The 26,074-nt window shown below is 45.6% G+C and overlaps 1 protein-coding gene across 3 annotated transcripts in view; it reads right to left on the bottom strand.

Annotated features, from left to right (window-relative positions):
• Positions 1–24,253, bottom strand: part of LOC106660203 (DNA N6-methyl adenine demethylase) — a 57,372-nt gene extending 33,119 nt beyond the window's left edge. The window contains exons 1-3 of one of the 3 annotated variants that reach the window (XM_023460982.1): positions 23,727–24,253; positions 16,468–16,780; positions 14,561–16,149 (exon numbers count right to left, since the gene is read on the bottom strand). In XM_023460982.1, coding sequence (XP_023316750.1) covers positions 14,561–15,697 — 1,137 coding nt within the window. In that variant the 5' untranslated portion in view covers positions 15,698–16,149; positions 16,468–16,780; positions 23,727–24,253. Of the gene's footprint in view, positions 1–14,560; positions 16,781–23,726 lie in introns of all 3 variants that reach the window. The other 2 variants (XM_014383103.2, XM_014383104.2) reach the window with 2 other exon arrangements.
• Between the last annotated feature and the right edge of the window lie 1,821 nt (positions 24,254–26,074).

The following is a 26,074-nucleotide window of genomic DNA, read 5'->3' as shown; positions in this document are numbered from 1 at the left end:
TATAAAAATATCACGAGCTATTGTAGCAGTCCTCGTGTATATATATAAGCACGCACGAACATATAACGGTCGCGACGCGACGTGCGTGCTCCAGACATTTTGTATTTTGTGTACGGCAGCAGCAGCTCATTCATTTCACTCCGGAAAAAAAAGCTTTAAGGCTCGAGCTCCTCTGACTTGCATCGCTCATATGTGTGTCTTTTGATTGAATTATTCCATTTAAAAAGGCATTTTTATTTTCTTGGCGACGAGCGTTATAGGTAACTTTTTTTTCTTCAAAATATTGCTCTTATCTATATGAACTTACACACGACGTTCGAAGTGTGAAAACTCGTTTCCTTCGAGTAGCCCAAGTACACGGACTTTACATACATTATGATTTGAGATTTATCTCTACCTCTCGGATGACACCGTACGAAAAGAAAAAAAAGCTAGCGTAAGGACGTAAGACCATAACGTCGTAAAAATTGTCCAGGTGCCTGTACACTTCAGCGTCCGATAAAAACTCCGAAGACCCATGAGAATATTCTACACGTAAGATCATATATATTGCAGTAAAAATAAACGATTCCCTGCTTGTTTATGCTAGCTGCTGTACGTCGTGCCTGTATTTTTATTGTACACTGGAGATTTATTTTTTTCGTTTTACGAAAAATTTGCAGGCGTCACGACATATCGTAACATGCGCAAGGGCTCGCTCCGAAATAAGGGCGGGTTTTTAGCATGACAATGGTAGCGCTCGCGTTATATGATATATAACGCATTTCATTGCCCTGCCCGTAAATGATTTTCACCGAGAAGGAAAAATCGATTTTTTTTTACTTCGGCGACGAGTTAAAATGATTGGCAAGCATGCGAGGCGGCGGCAGCAACAGCAGCAGCTGACGCGTTGCACATTATAAGTGTACGGTTGCGCCTTTCTGCATGGCTAGTCGGAGCTGGCGTGCGCGCGTGCGTGCACGTCCTGCGTAATGCATTTGGATTATTAAATTTTTCAATCGCTAGGCACACACACGGACAAACACACAGACGCACACCGCAGTAGGGACACCTTCTTTGATCTTTTTTTCTATATGCATTACGTACAAATGAATGTTGTTAATGCCAGAATTAGAATATATACGAGCTTTCGGGAACAAAAGATTACGACTTGTGTAAAAGTCGATGCTGCAAAAAAAAATTGTGCAATTCGATGATTTATCGGCTCACTTTTTCGAAAGCGTACACCACTCTTAGCTGCGGCACAGTCTCTATTTTATGTATATGAATTCCGCTTAATGCATGCGCAAAACGCGAGAACTTATAATTATGGAGGATGGAATAACATTTTTTTCGCGTTTCTCGGAGGAACACACACAGCAACACACACAGAACAACTAGCGCGCGCAAAAGAGCTACTGCCAGTATTGGCAGCAACAGCAGCCGCATAGCACAATGTTGCTGTCCATAATATATGATTATAATACGAAAAAAAGGGCGGAATTATTATTTTTGTTTCAAAAAGTGCGCGTATTGACCGAAAAGAATAGACACAGGCCAGAGCTAGGAACTGTGTTCACAGACGTACACACACACACACACACACACACACACACACACACATACTTGCAGAGGAGGAAGGACTACATACACGAGCGAGCTGTGTATTTATTTGCCGAGCGCAGCACGCGGACAGGTTATGATTAAAAAAGCCACTTCTCTATACTCTCGCTGCCGAAATGGCTGATTGAATACAGGACTCGGTGTAAGAGAGAGAAAAAGAGAGAAAAGAGAGATAGAGAGAAAAGCGAATCGTAAATTCGACGGAGACGAGTGCAATTATAAATATATATATATATATATTTATATTTATATACACACACACGCGTATAGTGGTAGTGAGGCATATAACTCTGCGCGCATTGCTCGTGTCTTTCTTATTTATTTATTTTTTTTACTACTCGGGTCCTCTACATAATAGCAGCTGCTGCTGCTGCTACTACTACTATATGTGATTTTTTCTCTCGGTAATTTTTTCGAGTGTTGCTGTTGCTGTCTCGCTTTACTTTTTTTCTCTCTCTTTCTCTCTGCAACACTTACACTCAAGATCTGCGCGCGAGAGCATTATAAGACTGCGTCTCGACGACGCACACATACACATCTATAAAAGGAAGTGTATTTCCTCCAGCACATGTGCTCCTCGTTTCGTTCCAAATTTTCGTAAAAGTTTTTATGTATGTTATGCGAAAGGTCACACGCATGTCGAGGAAAAAAAAGAAAAAATTTCAAGATTTCTGTAGGATTTATCATGTTTTAATCTCCACACACTCTAAGCGTGACTTAAGTTTATCTCTCGTCTATGCCTCGTAAATCGTCTATATACCCCGCATTACGTGCGAGTTGCAACATCAATAAAAACAAACGATTTCAAAATTGACGGAAAACCGCATCTGCGCTTTATATATAGTGCATATAAAGAACAAAATGAGGAATGGAAAGAGAGAGCTTCGTTTGCAATCTGTGTACGTAGTCTAGTGCCAATTCGGCACGGAGGGGCCATTTGCTCTTCTAATCCGATTAATCGAAACGTAAAAAGATTTCGAGCCTTCGCCATCTGCCCTTTATGTACCTTCGCTCTTCCCACTCCCTCCGCATCATACATTTGCGCTAGATGAAGGATAGAAGTAATACGATTCACTGTATGATAAAGTGTAACTTGCCAAGTACCTTGGTATGCATGTGAATTCCAAAAAAATGGAGTTTCAAAAATATCCTTGTTTCGAGAAGGCCTTGAAATCAAATCTTTTACCGGAAAATGCTTGTTTAGAAAAGTTTATTTTTACATTTCATCGGTCATGTAAATTCTATTTTAAAAAAATATCAAATATCAAGTGTCAAACTAGGATCAATTAACGCGCAGTACGTGTTTTTTCAATCCTGATACTGCTGTATCTTAAGTGCTTACTCTTGTACTGCCTTGTCTAGCGCTTATCGATACAACTACCTCCAGCTAATACGCCTTAACTCAATATCTCTGGGAAAAGGAAAAGAAAACGAACGTAGAAATAATATATTTTTTCATATTTTTCCATATTAGAAGTATGAGCTAACTGACAACTGAAGCAACAAAACGTCACTTGCATTGGCTTCCGGTTATAGTTTTCGATGATGTGCGCGCAGCTGCTTCGAGCACTCTATTCGATGCACACAGCTTCTCGAGCGCGCTACACTGCACGTTCAGCCCGCATTCGCACGTAACTATGCGAGGAGTACTTTTATCAGCTGCACTTTGGAGCAGGCCAGATTTCGATGAGATGCGTTGATTATTGTGCAGCGCCGGAAAAATCTTTTTAGAAGTTTTCAACGAGCCACTGCTGCTGATGCGATTGCTGCTATTGATTATCAAACTACGAAATCTTTTACACGCGTGTAAACGTGATTCGGAGGATCGGTTTCTGCATACACTGCGCGTGAGTAACACGCAAAAAATGTGTATGCATCTACGCACGATATCAGAACGAGTGCGTTTAATTGGGACTGCGCGTACACTGGACTGGAATCATCTTTATGTAAATATGAGCGTAATTAGCGCGGGATATAAATCAACGCAAACTTGCGATGTGTTTACAGCCCGAGCGCGGGTGCGTAGTACGGTCACGTCGAATTTTGCAAACGATGCAACACACCTCGCATATGTATACTTGCACACACAGAGCAGCAGACGCGCGCCTAACTAAAGTAAATTCACGCGCACAGTTGTACTGCAACGTACGGTACAGGGTTGAAAAGGATTTTACTCGCTGAGAATAAAAGTAATGGCCATTCTTAATTGGAATTAGAGCAACGCGCGTACGTGCGTTCGAAGGGGTTAGTTAGTAATTCTACTACGGGTGTACGAAATTCGAATTATGAGCTTATACTAGACCCTGCCTGCTTATGATGCACATGTGAGAGTCGTATTTACTGCGCCTCGTGTAATATTATTCTTTTTTATTTTCGAGCCGAACGCGCAATCGATACCTGTGATCCTTGCGCATAGACGAAAATGCTTCTTGCTCATCTGCATCATCATCTCAGCGGCAGCGGGTTCGTGTATGATGACTCGAGTCTCTCGTGTTACCATCTTACAAGCAGGGCTTGAAGTAATGTTCTCGTACACTTTATCGCGTTACACGTGTGTGTTTGTACGGTCGACGCTTGACGCATATAATATACATACCTATAGCCGAAGCGTATGAACGATATATCATCGAATTTCGCCCATATCGAGCGCGCGACGACGACTATGATCGCATGTACTGCACTCACTCGGCGCGACGATGATCGCTATATTATGAACGCAGGTGTATTATACAGACAATGTTATATTCATCAAGCTCTCAGAGTTAATTGCGCCGCGCGACTCTCGACTTTCGGATCTTGATTGAAATTTACAGTCACAATTATGATAGTAGCTCAGCCGGGGTATGTGTGCTGCACTTATAATAATGATTCGGGAGCGTCTCTCAAATTTTTTTCCACGATAAATCTCTGCGCTTATGCGGTGCGCGCGTGCTTATATAGAGCAAAAAACTTGTGATTTATTATTTTCAATGTTTCATCTAGCTGAGCGGCTGCACGCTACATATAACAGTCTTATAAGCGCATACACACGTGTGCGCGCGCGCAGACAACCGCCGTTTGCTTGCTTGCTTGCGTGCATAAAGCAATCGCGCGATTATCCTATATAATCGGGTAATGAAGCAAACAATAAAGCTCGGGCATTGTTATATACGTGCGGCTCGGAGCACGCGTCATTGTCGTCGTCTTCTGTATGCACTATCCACGTATTCGTACGCGACTATTATCCCCGAGCATCCCGAAGACGTCGTCGTTGTAGCTGCCGTCGATGCGTGTGATATTCCGGGGCGGAGGTGGTGCAGCTTCTCATATTCAACATTTTGTTCAAAACTGTATATCATCTCTCTTGAGCTGTACTTGCGTTCACACACCACCCCGGAAGAGAAAGTAGGATTTCGTCTACTTTTTAAATACGCAGGATACGTCCTCGTGAGTCTAATAATGCGCCCACTAGAAAAAAAGAGGAGGTGTTGTACTCGCAAACTATACTGTATAAGAAGAGAAATTCGACGAGAGTAGAGGGTCGTGCAGACGAATCGTAGAGCCAAGAGCAAGTTTTAGGTTCCTAAGGTGCGCAGCGTATACAACATAGATAACCTTCACGCTCAAGCGATCGCATTGATACAAATTTATAGCGTGGCAGTGCCCATGCGACAAAACTCGAGCAGCGGAACGTAGTAAATATAGTAGCAGCATGTCTGCAGCTTTATATTCGACCGAACATTTTATATACAGGGCGATACATCCGAAAAAGAATTGCGCGTAAATAAGGACGTGATCGTACAGTATAGCGATGCGTCCACTCGAGCTTTGTGCACATAGACTGCGCTGCAACTGCGTGTGTGCAGTGGATTTGGCGTGCGTTTTTTGTGTCATGTGCCTAAATATGTACGCGTTGCGTGCGCGTATGTACGTATTATACATACGTATAGATAAAGCCCATTGTAATTAGCTCGCGAATATTTATACGTACTTCATTTTTCATTGTGTGCGCGTACATACATACGATCGGATGGCGATGAAAAAAGCATATATACAGTACACAAACACATGGACATACACATGCGTATGAGGAAAAGGACAGAGAAAGAGAAAATAAGTATACGTAAATGAGGCGTACTGCGTGTGCGTATCGTATTATGCGAGCGATACAGCGCGCGATGGCGAGTACTCGCTTTTGCTTATATAGGACATGTATACAAACGCAGACAGACAGAAACCAAGAGTATAGAGCAGCAACAGCAGCAGCAGAAACGGCAGCTGCAGCTGTCGACAGCTGTATACAGGAGCCCTTTTTACCTGAGCGTACATTACCTTCGCGCGCGCGCGCGCGCGAGCGAGCGTACAGCAGCAGCAGCAGCACAGTAACAGGCTATACATATACGTACAAGCGAGCCAATGATGGAGGTGAGATTATATCGCTCACACACGCACGTATGTGTGTGTATATGAGTTTGTGCGTGTGCTCACGTTTATATCCGAAACAGCGCGCGCTATATCCTATTTATATTATTATCTACGTGCATCGAGTGTCTGCGTGCGCGAACAAAACAAAAGTAGGAGTAAGTCGGAGCGAGGAGAAAAGTAGCTATATATACTATTACTATCGCGACTATAGATATACCATACATACTATCAAGTACGCTTTGAACGTATTCATACCCTCGTCCATGTCCTTTATCCTAGTGTCCGAGTGCGCGACTTTTATATGCCGGCCATAACGGCAAGTGCGTCAATTTCCGTTCTCCGCAACGCGCACCGCGATACACATTATATACGTAGCGAATTCTCCTTCTCCTTTCTGCACTCTTCTTCTTCTGCCTCTTGTGTGTGTATGAGTACGAACTATATACGAGCGTGCTCGAGAGTATTTGAGGATAGACGTACGTGCATGTGCGCGGGATGCTCGAGAAAGAGCGAGAGAGACAGCGAGAGAGTTCGGCCTTGGCGAATTCTCCCTTTCTACATTATGTGTTCTCGCGTTTTACGATCCTTGCTGCAGACGCACGTATTTATACAGACACCATTGCAAGCCAAGCAACCAACCAACCAACGAATGTGTGTATGTGCATATAATATATACGCAACACAGCTCTCGGAACGTGTAATATATCGCCAAATCATTGTTGCGCCCAGCCGAGCCAAATGATCTTCCTTTTTTTTTTATTCCAGGGTTGATTAGTTTTCTCCGATCGAGTCATTGCTCAAGCGATGCATTTGCGTTTATTATACACAACAGCAAGCCTGGCGCGAGCGGTGACGATTAAACGGGATCTTCGGGAATTGCGCTGAGGCATCATCGAGCTGGTTCTTTTGTCGCGTCAGGCCGTGCCCGTGTGCGCGGCTGTCAGAAACAGCACGAGATGTCTATCGTTAAAATATAGTCTTTCTTTCTCACTCACCCCATAATAATCTATATAGGCTCGTGATCTAATGTAACGTCATGCCTAGTAATGGTCTAATATAATCCCCTATGTTCTTCATCGGTTTTCGTTCTTCGCAACAGCTCACGAGGCATCCACACATGTAACGTGCAATGCTTGCAGCACAGCTCCGAATTTTTCGACTGTTGTTTTCCACCACGTGCACACGCGCGCAGGAATGAAATTGTTAGCTGCCACAGCGAGAGAGATATTTTCGCTGGAACATTTGTCAAAGTAGCGAGACAACAGCTCTGTATGAAATGGTATGTATACCAGCACCTGCTTGCAAACATATACGTCTTTATTCGATCGAATCAAGATCGATTCGAGACTCAAAGCTGTACTGCAAAAATAATGCAAAAGACATGTCTAATTTTGCACGCTTACAGTTGCAAAACGTATAGCTTATTCATTTTTTTTATTTTTTTTGTCTTCTTAATGTGGCAGCTTGAAAGCACAAACCGCACGTGCATTCACGTACGTACGCACACACAATCGTTCCACTGTTTTATTTCGCATTTTTACCGCACGTCACGCTCATTATTGGCTGCACGAGCACGGACGTATGTACCACAACGCATTTTTTACTCTCCTTCTTTTCAATATTATGAGTATGCATATACAACAACGCAATGCCTGGATCAAAGGGAAAACGTACAGTACGAATTTACGTCGAGCGCGTGTGCGTGTGTGCGTGCGTGGCTGGCATGCCATAGACCGGAAAATCTATGGGAAAAAAAGTCATTTAATTGAAAGTAAAATCCAGTGCGCCGCGCGAGAAATATTGGGTTGTTTCCATGTATATGTAAGCCTGCGTCGGTGCGTTATATAATCCTTCGCGCAGAAGATGAAGAAGAGAGAGCTATCTGAATAATGCATGCGTAAAACTCGGAGCTTTAAAACATTTTTCGCGCCGAGGGGCTGCTGCTGCCTGATGGGCTTCTCTCTCTTTTTCTCTCTCTGCAAAGTGTATGGCACGCGTGTAAGGTGCGTATATGCTGCTCGGTTGTGTATATACTGCTATATAGCGTCGGTGGATCGATCGAAGCGCGTGTGCACGTGCGGCTCAGTCTCTCTCTCTCTCTCTCTCTCTCTCTGGCTTGCTCGCGATAGCAAGGCACGCACACGCGTATATTCACGTTTGTGTACGTGTGTGTGTGTAAAGCTTGGGGAAGCTGTGGCCTGTGTGTGACTCATCCTATGTACTAAGGTAGTAGTCCTAGCGAGCTATTTCCGTGCGCACCGCAGGAAGACAGAGAGAGACCGAGCGAGCCAGTAGGGGCGGAAATCGATATATCGACCGATCCCAGCTTTCTGTGTGCGTGAGCTTGCTGCGTTGTATATATATTCTACTACGCCAGGTTAAGGCGCGCACCGCACGCGCGAGCAACTCCTTCTCCTACTTCTTCTTCTTCTACTTCTTCTTTTACTACTACTTCATGTGCCTCGCACAACTTTTCATCCCTTTGCCCGTTAAAGCCTCTCTCTCTCTTTCTTTCACTGAGAGCTGAGCCCATCTGGATTTTCGCTTGGGCAAAAGTTTTCCGCACGTGCACAATGAGAAAGGAGAGAAAGAGTGAACCAACATAAAGAAGAAAAAAATACCCTGGAATTAAAAATTACCGCTTCGTGCGTTAAGAAATTTGAAAATTTACTCCGCAAGGACATGAAAGAGCGAGCGTCGATATCAACTGCCACGAGTTTTGCGAGCTGCGAGCCTTTTTCTAACGATAAAAACGCGGTGCAGCAACTCGCCATTGTTTCTCTCAAATATCGACTTTTTTCTCTTCTTTCTTTCTCTTTCTTTTTTCAGTGCTGTTGCTGTTATTTTGTCGAAACCGAAGCAGTTGTTGTTTCGGCCGCAAAAGCAGCGAGCTGCAGGCAAGCGAGCTGAGCAAGCCCGAGGCCAAAGAATCGATATTATAAAAGTGCGCGTTTGATTTAGTGTCAAAGCGTGATTAACGCCATACGCGTATACACTCTACCTTTGCACTCGCTCGCTCACAAAGCGAGAGAGAGAGAGAGAGAGAGAACTCATGCACGACTCGTGTAAAAATATACTCGCACGTATACGCATACGCAGGGCATGGGCAGACACGTTAGACGCAAAATGCACGTTGTACGCGTATGTTATGTGTATCGACGTCTAAATCGAATAAGCGAGCGAGAGAAAAACATATTAATGCCCGGGAAAAATCGATCGACGAATCGAATTTCGTCGGAACGGCACGTTCTCACGTTTCTCTCTTTATACCGCGCACGGGCGTGAGCGCTCGTGCACTGCTGTACTGCGTACGACTCCGAAAATCTCGTTACAGATGCGTGTACGTTCGCATGATGCACGTTATGATTATTGCACGTGCGACTTTGCTCTGTATGCTAATGCTGCATCTGTCCAACATTTTTTTTGCTAACTTTATAATATACTCATTTGTGGCTTCGATTTTCCCTTTTTAGCTGCGAGGTAATAATTTTTCGCTCGAGTTCGTCGAGCTGCAGCTCGGTGAATTATTATCGACGATTAATCTACTAGACTCGATTGATATATTTAGAGAATCTGATCGACGCACGGGCGTGCTTTCTATCGCTTAAAGGATACGTACAGCAAACGCGCGGGAGGCTAAAAGCAGATTTTACGCTCTGCTACGAGTTCTGATCGGTTCGGGCGCTGTTATAGACGGGCAGGGGTGCACACTCCTCCGCTCATGGCTGTGGCGCGGCATACGTCGACAGTAATTTCTTCGAGGGTTCGCGCTATAATAAAATAATTCCGTGCTGAAAAATTTTGCCAGGCACAACGATGATGAAAAAAATCCCGCTCGTGCTCGCTAAGTAGCCGCGTTTAGCAAATAGATGGAAATCTTCTCGTTGCGAGCGAGCGAGTGAGAAAATATACGCGTGCAGAAAAACGGACGATCGTCGTGTTTTAAAAGGCTTTGTCGACGACGACGACGACGACGACGACGATGGTTTCGGTTTCTCGATAAATCGAAACGAGGTAGTAGCATCGGTATAGAAGCAGCAACAGCAGCAGCAAGGAAGCCAATGAAAGTGAGATGAGAAAGAGGATCCCCCCGGTCGACGAGAAAGTCCCGGAGTATATGGTTACCTGCCCTCGCGCGCGCGCGCAAACGCGAACGATGAGCGTAATACATATAAAGCTTACATCACACATGTATATAAACACATGCACACACACATACACACACACATATAGAGTCCACGACATGCAAAAAAAAGTCGACGAGCTATTTTGAAGAACGCAAAATGAAAAAAAAAACACCAAGAAGAATAAGCAAGTTGAGCGATAAGGGTCGTGTGTGCCATGTATGTGCCTTGGCGAAAATGATAAGCGGTCACGATGCATCTTCAGGGTTATCAAAAGACAAGCACAGGCCAAGCGCACAACTCTTATAAAATATATATCAACTGTGCGCGAGAAAGTACATAAAGCAGAGAATGCAATCGCTGTTATAACTACTCTCAGCTCTAGTGGTTTGCGTACATGTATGTATGTATAATGTTGTGCGCATCATTTTATCGTCGTTCGATTGTTTCTTCTTTTTTTTCTCTTTCCTTTTCGTATGCGAAGATAGAGCGTTGCGTTATTGTGCTCAACTTGTCGGAGTTTACAGATAGGCGGAAAGTCAATGTCTTTCGCCTTGAAATTTCTCAGTCAGGCAAAAGCGAGCCAGCGTAAAAGCGAGCAAGCTTAGTCATTTGACGTTCGAGTTTTTCGCGGAAATTGTCGTTCGTGCTCGTATGGCGTGTATCGAACAAATTGGATCTATTCTTCCGACATACCTAACTTTTGATTAATGCTCGTATATAGGCGCACAACAAGTTCGCATACATGCGAGAAGGGCATAAATAGTGCAGGGGTTAGCATCTCTTATTTTTTTTCCTCCTAGTCGAGTGAGTTCGTTGACCCCCGAGAGAAAGATCGTATTTTTTACTCGTTCCTATATAACACAAAAGCCTATGGTAAAATCCCCTGATTAAAGAATGATGAGAATAAAAAAAAGACCTGTAGGAATTAGTTGTTTCTCCCTTCTTCGAACTATTATACCTTATGGGTGGACGAGAGTCGGAAGCCCGCAAGGGCTAGTATTACCGCACGAGACGGACAGGTCCTATATTCGGCAGGCGATCATGATTATGATGATTGTGGGAAGCAGAAAAATTCTCCGGGCCTACCTCTTTTGCGCTAGATATCATTTAAATTGCCCAATTTATGACAAATATAAGCGGATCCGCGATAAAAATCCTGATTTTATCGTTCCACCTTTTTTTGTGCTTCTCGCTGTGCCGCGTGTAATCGTCCAGATGTCTCGCTGCTGCCAATTTTTCTATCTTAATCTCTAACAGGAGCGAGCTAGACACGCGTGGAATATTTTAAATGTAATTCATCATCATTGAGATTTTTTCCCATATCCGAGTCATATCTATTATGTTTTTGCGAGATGATACATAACTTATATAATTTTTTTTTCAACAAACGCGAAAACTCGCTCACGTATAATGGCTCACAAATATTTGCATGTGAAAGAAATTAAAAGGAGAGGTGGTGCTTGGTAATGCATGATGTTTGCCTTAGCAAAGCAGCTGTGGTACCGTACGTGTACTTTCTTTTCTTCCTCTCTCTCTCTCTCTCTCTCTCTCTCTCTCTGTCCTGGCGAATAGCTAGCACGGCGCGCGCCAACGTCGAAAGTGTCATTGATTATTAGTAATAGGACGTATTTAAGTTGCTTTTGTAGTCGACTGTCGCAAACACACGTCCATACACACAGACGCACGAAATTTAATTTAACTTCTATTTATTCTGCGCATTAAAAGGCGCGCGCGAGCAACATCTGCCGCATGTGCATATTCGACGAGATATTGTGTGCGGAGGCTGTTGTATCGATTTTTTTCGTGATAAATTGTGGCGGAATATGTATATGGAACACACACGAGCATACAACACCGATCGCAAAAAAAAGAGAATAATGCGTACTCGAATAATAAAAAAGTCCGGACATTAAGCCGTGTCTCGTACACACTCTTCTGTCTCTGTCGATCTCTCTTGATATCTCACGAAAGATGACTCATAGGTCAAATTGCCGATGCGTATATTAATGTCTCTCGCGGAGTGCTTTATCACTATTCGTTGCTCCTCTTGGGACAATTGATTTGTTTGTTCGCGTAAAAATCAACTGGGCCCCGAATCGTGCCAACAGAATATATACGAAGCACGCAGAAAATTTGTCGAATGATCTTCAAGAACTTTTCGATTTTTAATGCACATGCGCATCAATCATCGTTGCGTAAAAAAAGCAATTGCAATTGCGACTCGAGTTATCTCAAGTTTGAACAGAAAAAAAAGCTCGTACAATGGAAATATACGTAATTGCGCGATATTGTTGAAATATGCATCGACAAGAGAGCGAGAAAGAAAGTAAATAACGCTTCGCGATAGAATCCGTGCACCGAGAGATTGCGATGCTCGCGTATCAGTAGCAGCAACAGCAGCAACGACAGGGCCCCGCAAGAGAGCAACAGAGCAAAGGTGAGCCTTGAACTTGCTCGGCTCAACACTGAACTTTGCAAGGCACACGAGTCAGCAGCAGCAGCAGCCGTTCGTGTGCATGCAGTCTAAAATGTCGGCTACATAGCAGTATGTGTGCGTTTGTGTGTATGGGTAGCAGTGGCAGCAGCGCAACCAACCCGAAGCTTACGATCAATAATCGAGCCCTTCTAACTGTCCGCCACCACCACCACTGCTGCTGCTGCTAGAGTAGTAGTAGTATAGTGGTAGTAGTAGTAGTGGTGATGTTGGTGTGCTTGTGCGTATGTGTGTGTGTGCGCGCACTCTACGCGCGCCAGGAGCGTTTTCGCTCTCTTTTCGCATGTATATTGCGCTCTGCCTTATAATGTGTGTGCGCCGCGCCTGTACCCCCGCAGTATCATGCCAAGCCAACCGAAAGACTTTTAATGACTGCAAAATTTTCTACTTCCCAATTCTCGTTTCTTGTCTCTCTCTCTTTCTCTCACTCTCTCTTTCTGCAGGCAAGAAAAACACTCCTTTTTTCCCCGCGGCTCGTATACGCGACTAATTTTAATTTCAAGGTAATTAAACATCTCGTCGAATGACATTTTATTAAAAAAGAAATCAAATAAATAGCAAAATCACTTGCGCCACGAGCAAGACGGAATTATTGAACCATTTGGCGCGAAACGTTCTTTAATCGCTCGACGAGCTAGTGAGCTTGCAATTTCAAGAAAAAAATTTCAAAATATATTGCAGCTAAACTGACGTAAACAATAAGACAACTTATCGGTCTGTCTTTTCTTTTATACCCAAAGTGCAGTGAACTCTCATATGCATCTTATCGGTGCACACGACAAAAAAATTTACGCTTGCGTAAAGAAGCTATGCAAAAGTAGCATGCGCGCCGATGATGACGCTAGAAAAATTCTGTAGTGCTCGATAAAAAAAAGCTCACCCACTGCGCCTCGAGCTCGCGCAGGCTTTCGTGTGTTTGATAGAGTAAATGTGTAACGTAATAAAGCTACAAGTATATTCCCTTCGCTTATCTCGGCTCTCTGATGCTCTGTGATTCTCCGTGTACTTTCCTCCGGGATTGCCTCTCTCTCCGTCTCTTTCTCGTTCGTACGTTCGCGCGCGCGCTCGACATCGGGGCCAAGTTCAGCCAAAGTAACTCTATATACTTATACATATTGCCTGTTATATTCTGCGCGACTTCCCCTTCATTCTCGGCTACTGACGATCTGGATCCGAGCTTCTATATACCTATGTATGAAACTCATTTTCGGTGTTACGAGTATATACCTATATTACGCAGGCTCCGAGTGACATTTATTAACGAATGATAATGTATATAACGATCATCATCGCGGCCAATGATACTTTGTATAACTGTTGCTAAAAACCATCTGCAAATTAATCATAATTCCAAATGTCTTTTTCTCTCTTTCTCGCCCATCGCGTGCTGTCAAGTTCGTTGCTCCATACGAGCGCATTGCGAAATTTTAGTTCTCTGCTATATGCGGTTTTAACTGCGTTGAGTCGGCTGCGCGTGTCACGCGAGCCAGATGCCCATAGTATACCGAACCAACGAACTTGGCCCTGTACATAACTGCGTGAGCAACGTACACTGTCCGCGAGAGCAGCTCACAGTATATATTGAATATGTATATATAGCACGTGCCACGAGTAGTACACAAAACGACTCGTGGTTCCTTTCCCCTAATTATTGGTCTTTTCAGGAGGCCGAAGGAAAAAGAAAGAAAGAGAACAAGTGTGTGTTATATGGATGTATACGTAACGCCGGAACGAATTGGGCCATCAGCAGAATGGCGATGCACCTTGCGCGGTGCGTCCAGCAGCAAAAGAAAGAAAGACACGAGCTATTATTATGTGCGAGTGTGTGGGGGAATAACGCTCGAGAAACCCGGCAGCAAATATAGAATACGTTCGAGCCGATGAGCATTTGAGATAATAAATATATACAATATATATAATGTGGGTAACTGACCTTTTTCTCGGTGAGCTTCTCGCAGCGTCGCATCTTGCAGATCTGGTGGCTCTTGTCGTTGCGGCACGGTGCGCACTCGCCGCAATTGTCCTTTCGCTGGCAACCGATGCACTCGCCACAACGTTTGCGCTTCTTCTTGGCGGGCTTGTCGCCGAGGCCGCCGTCGTCACCGTCGTTCATGCCACCGCCGAGGCCGTGATGACCGCCCCGACCCGTGCTCGACACCGCGGCCACCTGGCCCGAGCTCTCGGATCCGATCGGGCCGCCACTGTCCTCGCTCTCGAGCGAGCTGGCGCGATTTCCTTTCCGTCGGTCCTTCTTGCGACCGTCGACCCGCGTGCTCGGCGACGAGTCCAGGACCGTCGACATCGGATTCTGGAAGTTGGCGTGGTGAAGCTGCGGATACGGTTCGGGCTTCACCACTCCCATAGGATGCTGTGGCGGTGGGGCACCAACGCCGATCGGTGGCGGAGGCGGAGGCGGATGATGCTGACTGACGGGCGGCGGGCCAAACGGCTGCAACGGCGACGGTGTGCCCAGCAGTTGGATGTTGCGCTCGTCGACGATCTGTTGCTGGATGACGTCGCGCGCTGGAACCGCCGCGGGCACCAGTGGGTAACCGTGCGGTGGCTGTGGGACTCGATGAGTCGGCGGGGCCGAGCCAAGGGTGTGAAAACTCGGCAACGACATGGGCGGCGAGTGCGACATCGAGGCCGGTGACAGCGGCGTCAGAGTGGTGAGCTGTGGCTCCTGGCCGATGTCCGTCGGGCCGCCGACACCGCTGAACTGCGACTGAAAGCTGGGGAGGCCGTCCGCGGGCACGGCGTGATGGCCCTTGGATTCCCAGGGCCGATACTGACTGGCCATGACGACCTCGCCCCGCGCGTCGATGAGGCGGCCGCCCAGGCCTTCGAAATATTCCCACGAGTGGAGGCCCATGTTCAGGCCCGAGAGCTCGTGGCCCGGGATGCTGCTGAGGCTCGTCGCCGACGTGTCCATTGTGGTGGTGTCGACGAAAGTGCTTGTGAAGGTCGGCAAGTGACGAGGACCACAGGCGTCGCCCGTCGAGCTCGCCACCACCGGCGAGGGGCTCGCCCCGCTCACGGGGCTGATCTCCTTGCCCAAGTCGTTGTTCATCTTCCGCGCCCCATCCTGGCGCGCACCTCGCTCCTTCGCTGTTTTCTTCCTATAGCGCACTTATTACTCTTATTTCTCTTCTCAAATATACATAGACAACACTTGACACTCAATGATTATAACGAATTTAAAAAAACTTCGCGCACTCGAGTTTCGATTGTTTTTTTTTTAACTTCACTTTAATGTTCACGTAAATACACTTTGAATAACTTCAGATAGTATTCTTATTGGCTATATTATCTATCACTGGGAGCTTGTTGCATGTATATATCACACGATTGTACTCGAAGATTGTACTCTGCGTCTCGCTTGATTATGGATTTTCTTCTTTTTTTTTGTTTTGTACTCGACAGGTTTGGTAATTTTAGGCTGCGAAAAAAGTATTACAGATCCGTTGCTGGAGAGGGTCTTTCCCAGCTAATGCTGTTCTGCGCTGACGGTTCGTGTTGGTCCTCGGGATCGAGAAAAAAAACGTTGAGTATTTAAAGTTACACACACGAGTATTTGAACGATTCAGAGTAAAGAAGAAGGAAGGAAAAAAATGGTAAGATTCTTTGGTTTGGCGACAGTCGCAGTGCGTATACGTATAAAATTGCTGGTGGTATTCAGCATGCGAAAAATCAGAGCGGAAATTGTGATTTTTGATCCGGTGCAAAAACAATTTTTGTCAATAAATATATTAGAATGAAAAACACATTTGCTTTTCCAAACTTGATTTTGGCACTGACGGATGTTTGAGTAATATAATTTTTTTTTGTTAAAAATCTTACTTCGTTACTTATTATCTTGTTTCGGGAACAATTATTGTACACTAAATATTAGAAATATACTTTGTAGTTTTTCTTCCTTTTTTTGTTTTGTTTTTTTTTGTTTAGTTTTGTTTATTAAAAAATCTAAAAAGCTCTCACTCGTTTCTGCAGTGATATAAGAGTTGTACTTTTCGTTACTTTTAATCCTTAATAAACATACTAATTATTACTTTCTCTCTTCGCTCGTTTTTTTGTCTTCTTCCTTTACAATAAGAAAATATAAATCACTTGAAGTTAACGTGGCTTGTTATAGAAGGCGGTTGATTTGTACGATCTGCAACAGAATAAAGGATAAAGATCTTCGTTAAATAAGAAATGTCTCATTAAGCGTATAATATTTATGGGAGGTGGATGTATGTATAAGTAGTTAGTGGATGCTGAGATGCAAGAGAATAAGTTTGCTGCAAGGAGTGCATGTATACAAATACACGTACAGCAGCAGCAGCAGACACACGCACACATACTCGGGTACTTTCTCGTGAAACGCGAGAGAGTAAAGGCAACAACAAAACGATGACGACAGCAAGCTTGCGCGCATATTGGACCTTTAATGCCTGGCGCAAATCTTGGCACAGATCTCTTTCGTACGTATACGTATTATAAGGCGCAGCAGTGCCTCTTGTGCTCGTCGTCGTCGTCAAGGTTACTATTACTCGATTTTTTTATACGTATATACGGACACACATCAGCCAGTAAGTATTCGCACAAGCGTCATGGCTAAAACGCAAAGCGCATTTTATTCCATCGACGCTGTGGCTCCATTTGAATTTAGGATTTTTTACATTTTATTTTGCGAGCCATGCTGTATAAGAACATGCGAGAGCGGTAGCAGAGTACGACGACGAAAAGTCGACTTTCAGTTAAAATATCGATCGTCAGCTTCTCTCTCTTTCTCTCCTTCATGCACGTATACCATGGGTGGGCATGCAAGCTCTATATATCTCTTTCTCCCATTCGTGCAGTGTTGCGGCTCGACTCTCGCTTTCACTGCCTCTGCCGTCGCCGCCGGTGCTGCTGCTGCAGCTTCGCGTGAATTCGGCGTTCCTACAGCAGCAGCAGCAGCAGCTCCCCTGCGAAGAAGAAAGTCTGCGCACGCGAGAAGTGGCAGTGTACATGGGGGAGAGTGAGAGAGCGGGCGAGCGGGTGGCTGCCGCCGCTACTGCTAAGCAGGGGCGGCTGGAAATAGCTTTACAGCTGCGCAGAAACTATCTAGGCTTTCGCTATCGCTCGCTCGTGCCGGTGCTACTTGCGCGCAAGTTCGCTGCGGCACACGAGCGAGCACCGAGAGTCGGACACTTTCTCTCCCTACATAGTGCTCTGCGGAGCTTTGGCTGTGTGTGCAGTACGAGCGAGCCCGTGTATGTGTATATGCGCAGCGCGCATGGAATAGAACGGCAAAGAGAGAGAGAGAGAGAGAGAGAGAGAGAAAGACCGGCCGGCTTTTCCACGTGTTTCGCACGCGAAGAGCAAGGTCGAGCGAGCGTATCCGACGCGCTTTCATACACTGCTCGATGTACTATTCAGCGCAAGCTCGCCAAACTCTTTTACATCTTTTCAAGAGCTTTTTTTTTATTTCATTACGACTACCTGTTTCTAATTGACTTCGGCATAATGAATTATTCAAAATAGATGCGTTGCGCGACGGACTCGAGTTAACGTTCAAATAAAGAAAAGAAAACGAAAAAAAGGTTCAGACTTGTAGTTTTTGAAACGTGCATAATATTAAACCTTTTGCCGTGCACGCGCGCATTTACGAGACATGTGCACTGTGCAGTAGCAGCAGCAGCAGCTCTACTGCAACAGATACACTCACACGTATACACATCACCTACACACAAGTGTACAGCTTGAGAACGTTACAGAGATTCTTGTGCAGCAGTTCGCCAGAAAGATTCTTTCTCGGTCCCTCACACATACACGAGCACACACATGCACGAAGTTTTGCCTCGTACGTGTGCGTGAGTATGCAACGAAATGCATGTGTACGTTGCGCTACTACTACAAACTTCTCGGAAGCATACGCGTGACTTTCGTGGAAGGCACGATGTTAACAATTTTTCGTTACTTTTTTCTTTTGCATTTTGGTATCTCTTATGTGTGTAGTAAGTTGATGTTGCATTGCCTCTCTCTCTCTCTCTCTTTCTCTTTTCTCTTTCGTTCGGCAAAATCGATGAGAATAAAATTAAAACAAATCGTAGAAGTTCGATCGTTTTAACGAGATATTATAATGTTTCAAGTTTATATACAACGTAGCTATAACAATAATGATTATTCCGCGGTGCGGCGGTGACGGCTCACTTGGTCGCGTTGCATACAGCACACACGGGAATTTTCATACCTATAAGACGAGTCAAAAATTCATGAGAACGTATAATGCTGGCACGAAAGAGACTCGAGATTGCCTCGCGCCTGCCGAGCGGCTGAGTGCAATTTCCGAAAATGGCATCGTATTATGCGGTAATGGGTAACGGATCGAGTCTACTTCTCATACATGCACGCGAAAAAGAGATGATATTAAAGGAAAGGGGTAAAAAGAAAACGAAAAAGTAAGCGTATAAGCCCTGCACACACAAAATCGCTATTCCGAGTGTTGCCCTTGTCCCTTTCTCTGGCTAATTCCGGCGTTACACGCGGACAAAGTATATAGGAGAAAGAAAGAGAGATAGAGAGAGAGAGAGAGCGAGAGAGAGAAAGAAAGAATGAAAGAAAGAGGCAGAGAAGAAATTGTAGAAGGCTGCTGCACTCTCTGCTGTTGCTCCTACACACATCCACACACATATACATAACCAAAAACAAGAACGAGTATACAGAAGAGAGAGAGAGAGAGAGAGAGAGAGAAGAGAGAAAAAATTCAAGAGAGAGAAAGGGAAAGAGGAAAAAAGGGAAAAGAACACGAGCGAAACTGCAGCGCAACAGAGCGGCAGCGGCGGCGGCAGCAGCGGCAGCAGCCGCAGTAAAAAAAGAGAATAATGAAAAAAGACAAACGCGCTCGTGCTGCTGTTGAACAAAAAAACCTCTCTCTCTCTTTCTCTCTCTCTCGGGTACACTTTCGCCGCGGCCTCGTGGCCGTACTCGCGCGCACGCGGGCGACAAAGGCCTGGCCTGGCGATATTCAAGGTCCCGCGAGCGAGCCACGCACACACATATAGCAAGAATACAGTTTGTGCAAATGTGTGTGTGTGTGTGTGTGTCTGTGTGTGTTTGCTTGCTTGCGCGAATACGTATGGCTGTGTGTGTTGCTTCTACGGCTTTTGCCATGCATGTGTTTGTGAGTTTGCGAGAGCCAGGCGCATGCGCGCAGCTTTAATTCTCTGCTTGCACATACAAACACATCCCATGGCGTTGTCTCTCTCTCTCTCATTCTCTTTCGCGAACACCGAAATGTTTCTTTTGTGCGTGAACCAAACAAATATATAGCGTGTCCACCCGCACACTCTCGTACGTACGCGTGCTTTTTTATTCTTTTGCAAAATGCAAACGACGGAATTCGTAAAACCGCGAGTAATTTCAAACGCTTTTGATTTTTGAATAAAAAAAATATATAAAACCGAAGCAAACGGTACATTATGCGCGACAGCGTGTACTGCGTACTTCGGCAGGACTGCATATACGCGGTATAGGTATATATCGGAAATGATATAAAATTGCGTCGCGCAACAATGAGGAGCAACGACGGCTACGCACGACGACGATGACGAGGATGATGATGATGATGATTTGCCGGGCCGCTGTCGCCGCAGTTGATCATAAATGTGCGGGTATATAGACGCATACATGCACGTATGTATAAGCTCGCGTAGATTTAGATTGCTCCGCTAAACCGTATAGATTAATGCGGCCTCTTCGCGCCGCGCAGCGACTCTTATATATAACACGACACGTTCGACCCGCTGCCGCTACTGCTGCTCGCCACTTTGGCATGGATATAAAATGATGCACATCTGAGCTGTGTGTATCGAGCGAATTCATGTACGGGCATCGCGAATATAAGCACGAATATTGCGCGCGTCGCGAGTCCGAAAACAAGAGAGGAGAGAACGTATACGCTATAATGTGTATAAAGAAAGCGAGAATATGGAGTCAAGTGCCGCAAAGCCGAAAAACAAAGAGACAGGAAAAATGTCGAAAAAGAACAACGAACCAAACAGTAACAACGCGAGACGGTGCATCAGCAGCAGTAACAATATCTGTATATAGTTGCTGCCGTATATAGATACACAAAGGTGCATTTGGAGTAGCCCGAAGGGTTCTTTGCGAGCGCAAGAGAGAAAGAAAGAGAGCAGCACGTTGTGCGCGGTCGCTGCCGCGCTGGCCCGTAAATCTTAACTTGAGAGGCCTCGCGAATCTCGCGACTCACTATATACTAGTGCAGCACAGGTTTTCGATCCGATGTTGTACATATATATGCACACACATACAACGGACGCAAACATACACAAACGCGGCACAGACTCGAGCGAGGAGAGAAAGAGAGAGAGAGAGAGAGAGAGAGAGAAACCGGCCAAAATCTCGCGGCTTCGATACATACGCGGCGCGCTCTCGGCTCGGCTCGCGAGCGGTGGATAAGAAACGAGCGAAGGATGAAGGAGAAAGACAAACGAAAAAAATAAGCAGAAAAAGGCGAAAAAAAAGGAAGAAGAAGAAGCGAAAGAAAGAAAAAAAGAAGAAAAAGCAGCAGCAGCAGCGCGCACACCGACGTAAAAGAAACGCGCGTCGCGAAAACGGAGCCAAAGACGGCGAAGAAGAAGAGGCAGCAGAAGAGCCGAGCAGCAGCAGACCAAGGCGGCCTGGATTGGTGCCTCCGTGATGATGCCGAAACGAATATAATTCAGGACTCGGAGGCGACGACTACTACTAATACTGCTAGGCCTACGTCTACTACTAACACACATCGATTTGCGAGAGAGAGAGAAAGAAAAAGAGAAAGAGAGCAGCAGCAGCAGCCGTTTCGCCGTTGTTCTATTCATTCGCTATACATAAAGAAATAACGATTCGATTTCCTCTAATCGCTCGGCTCGATCGCTGCTGCTCTCGCTTCTCTGGCTCTCCGTCTCTCTCTCTCTCTCGCTCGCTCGCACACTCGGCGCAAGAGATATAAATTTCGCGAAATTATGCTTATCAAACATTGCATCAAAGGCACTGGGCGCTTTGGAAATAGAGAGAGACAGAGAGAGAATTATGGGCATTGTGTTTCGGTGCTCGACTGCGGCTCGATTCTGCCGCGCACAGCGAAAGTCTATCTCTCTTGTAAAACGTATTTATGCCGTGCGCGCGGCTCAAACGGCAACAGCAACAACAACAACAACAATAACGATCTCTTCGTGATCGCGCTTGATCGGCCGCCGCCAAGCGAGTGAGCGAGCAGCTATATTGCATGGCTGCATCGTGAGCGCCCATCGTTAATAATGGTCGCAATCGAGAGCTAAAGAGCCCAAGCGAGCATGAATTATTAGTGCATATTTATTGCGACTTAATTAAAAAAAATTGGAAGCAACTAGAAGTAGATGACTACAACGACGAATAGGTATTTTGTTTACGCATGTAGTTGTTTTGTTTACATTGCACTACTCGAGAATATAAGTGTCAAGCGCGATTGATGCGAGCGAAAGGGTAGCGCGGCGATTCCAATAAACAACACTATATGGTACTACGGTATAATACGTGCAACCCAAGTACTTGACATCGACGACGACGGCCGATCGTCATCGACATACAGCTGTCGAAAGATATGACGCTTTAACTATATATTTGCGTATATATATAAAGAGAAAGAGAGAGAGAGAGACTTGATTCAAAGCTTAAAGCGGCCTGTGCTCTTAGCGCAGATACATTTATATATATGAACTTTATTTTTCCTCGATAACGATAATAGCCGCTGGCTACTACGGTACAATCGATTCGACAAATAAATATCGCGACGCGCAAATGCTTTCTTTCGCATTTTTGCCTTTTCTTTCTCTCTCACTCACTCTCTTTCTCTCGCTGTGTACGCGCGAGACGCTCAAGCAGACACGTTAAAAAAACGTCCATTGTACAGTAAAAAAACTACCCAATGCTTCGACGACGCTTTTATGCGCGAAGGAAACTCTCTGCTCGACGTTCCTATGTGTGTGCGCGTCTGTGTGCGTCTATCTATATGTATATATACACAATGGTTTCGTTTCAGTCGTGTCGTCGTTAGTTGTTACTCGTAGTAGTCTCGCGCGTTCAATGCATTTTTATTCATCGAGCGTCGATCGTTGGCTACGGAGACCAACGACTCAGAGAGAGAAAGAGAGAGAACGAGACGCGCCACCGCCGATTCGAATTTCTTTTTCCGCACGAAAAATACATACATATATATGCTACACATAAGAGCAAGGCACGCATTGAAGCCCTATTATTTGCGTGTATGTGTATGTATATTTATATGTATATAAGACGGCGTCGTGCGAGCTGCAGTACACACACACACACACACACACATATACACATAAACACAAGCACTAGTTATATAGCATTACAGGATGCAAGGAAATTCGACGGTTCCGTGGGGGTGGTGGGGAGGGCGGGCGTACGTGTGTGGACCATGTACTGTACACTGCAAATTTCGTGCATGTATATACGGTCGCACATATACGAGCGCGCGCACACACACACACACACACACTCGGATGCGAAAGCGAAAGTAACTTTTCCCTACGGCAGCGGTATATCGGCAGCGCATTCGTGCATGTACAGGGCACACACTACCGGCTCAAAACTCAATTGCAAAACAATAATGCATCGGTGCTAAATTGAAAATAATTCTTTATACTGATACAGACTATCGGAGCACTTTTGGGGACAACACAGACCCATGCAGACGCACACTGCTGCTGCTCGCACTTTTTATTTTCATCTACAAATCTGCAACGGCACGTCGCGATTACATGTACATGAGAGACAGAGTCTGTTCGTGCACATGTCTTTTTCATCATCATCATCATCATCATCATCATCATCATCGAAAGCCACACTCGTATGAAAATGCAAAAATCATCACTTTGAAACAAGCAAAAAAAAGCATCGGAGCATCCACTTGCACTAGACCGAAAAAAAATTCGGAGTCGCACACGACTACTTACGACTTTTCGGGGCAGCGGCGAACCAAGGTACGCTGCTGCAGGGAAAATCGAATCGGGACGACGCATGTATTCGCACTTTTAATTTTGTTTTGTATGTAAATTTGATGTTTGTACCTTTGGTTGCTCGTCAACGTGATTGCAAATAGATATACTGGACGTAAACTGGTATATACTACTGACAGCGTGGACGTTCATGTACGCATATATATTTACGTATATACATATCCTAAGAACAGAGAGCACGAGACACTCACAGACACACACTTGCACTTTGTGATAACCAGTGAATGATGAAAACAATTTTTTGTTTTGCGTTTGCAACTTTGTTGTCGTGTCGATCGTCGTTACGTACTTTCAAGCATTCTCAGTCACTCGGGACTTTCGGCTGTGGCTACGGGCACGTACGTAAGATCGGCATCAAAACAGAGAGGAGACTCACACAATCACCCTCCGATAACGGTATCGACAGAGAAATTAGAAGGAAAATAAAAATATACAAAGTCTTTTTTGTCGTTGCACTGAAAACAGCGTGGCGCGTTTCAGAGAGTTTTACGAGGAGGCAGCAGGCTCTTTTGCGATCGTGCAGCGCAGGGAGGAGCGGTGTCTGGCCCGCGCGCGCGCTCGCTCAGTCTCTCTGCCGAGTTGTGTGTATACTACTAGTGTGCGGCGCGGATGATGCTTCCAGCAGGGGCTGTCGAGAGAGAGAAGCATTACCCACGCGCACACACGCACGCCTGCTGGCTGTCTGTGTGCGAGTGTGTGCCGCTGTCCGTGTGTGTATACAGCCAGCAACCACACGCCGTCACTGCTGCCGATGCCAAGCGCACACATACACAAGCACACACACGCTCGTGTTTGTACGTCGTCGTTCTTTGTCCCGTCCTATAGGCTGTTGCTTTTGCTGCTGCTGCCTCGACGGCGGCTTAATATCAGCGGCGCTGCTACAGCCAGCGCCGAACGCGCGTATATATATACTACATGCGCGCTCCGATCTCGTGTCCGTGTGTACGACTATATGTGTGAGTGTGTGTGTGTGTGTGTATGCGGCGCCCGAACACAGCCGAAAACGATCGGCAGCGCTCGGCTGCACTCGCAGACCCTCGACGAATGGCTTACGTGCAAAAGTCGTGGGCATGCATATATCTATATATATCGGGCTCTTGGAGCAGCAGCAGCAGCAGCAGCAACAGCGACAGCGACAGCCGCCGCGGTGGTGGCGGCGCTCCGTGGCGGGAAAGGACTCGCTGCTGCAGCAACCTCCGTTAAGAGATCGTGGCGGTGGGGTGGGCTTTCTCTCTGTCTCTTTCTCTTTGGCTCTTTAGTTCTGCTGCTGCTATTGCTGTTGCTGGTGCGCTGCCAACCGAACGAAGGATACGTAACGCGCAAGCGCGCGATCCTGCCCGAAGACTCGCCCCCTCTCACAGGTACATGCCAAGCAGCAACCCCTCTGTACGTGTGTGTGTGTACCGCACTCTATTGCGTACCTAGTATGCCTGTTCGGCTGCTGCTGCTGGTTCATGCTTTTACGTTTGCGCGACGATGCACGCTCAGCACGATACGTATACGCACACACATACGATACCAGGGATGCAGTGCGCGCGAATAAAACCCGAGCACCGGCTTTCGAAACCTTTTTCTTCCCTCCTTTTTTTTCAGCTTCCGAGAGATACACTGCTTTCGTCGCTGCATTTTTACCCTTTCGCGATATCATGCTGGATATATAATATTGTACTTGCGATGTGTCAACGAGCCATTTAAGCTCCTATGCTGATGAGGACTTTTGTTTCATTGTTTTGGTTTTTTTCGAACCCATTTATATGGCAGTAACAGTTCTGCGGAGTGCATAGTTTAACTCTTATTGTCCTAATCGACTTCTTTAAAACTCCACAAATATTTACTACTCTTTCGGTCCAAGTACCCTCCCATTTTCTGACAATTTTCACAACTGGAATTATACTGCCAAAAAATACTGTAATTAAAGCAGTACTTATATCGCGAACTCGCTTAAATAAAACTCAACTTGCGCGTAACTCAAATAGTTCCCAGCTTTACTCCGAAGGTCCTTAAAGGTCTTGAAGATATGTAAGGCCACGCGACGCTGCGTCGTCGTCGTCGTCGTCGTCGCACAGTAAACCTTTCAACGAGCATATAGTAGCAGCGAATATAAATAAATAAAAACGATAGATTGAGTCGATAAGATCGCGCGCGCAGGGTTGCAGTTTATATATATACACGTACACATGTGGCCATGAAGTCGACAGCGACGGCCGATGAAGCAGCAGCAACAGAGAGTTCAAAGAGCCAAGACTTTTACCATGAAGGTATATATAAGCATACAGTATTATATGCCGAGTACAAGCTCGCTCGCGCGCGCGCGCGTACACCCATACCAAGGGTGAAGGACTCGAGGCAAAGAGAGAGAGAGAGAAAGATAGAAATCTGAGGTGTCGACTGGAGGATTT

Source organism: Trichogramma pretiosum, unplaced genomic scaffold, assembly GCF_000599845.2.
Source record: "Trichogramma pretiosum strain Unisexual culture from Peru unplaced genomic scaffold, Tpre_2.0 scaffold18, whole genome shotgun sequence".
Taxonomy (NCBI): Eukaryota; Metazoa; Arthropoda; class Insecta; order Hymenoptera; family Trichogrammatidae; genus Trichogramma; species Trichogramma pretiosum.
The sequence above is the reverse complement of the archived record's forward strand: the minus strand, read 5'-3'. Positions and strand labels throughout refer to the sequence as shown.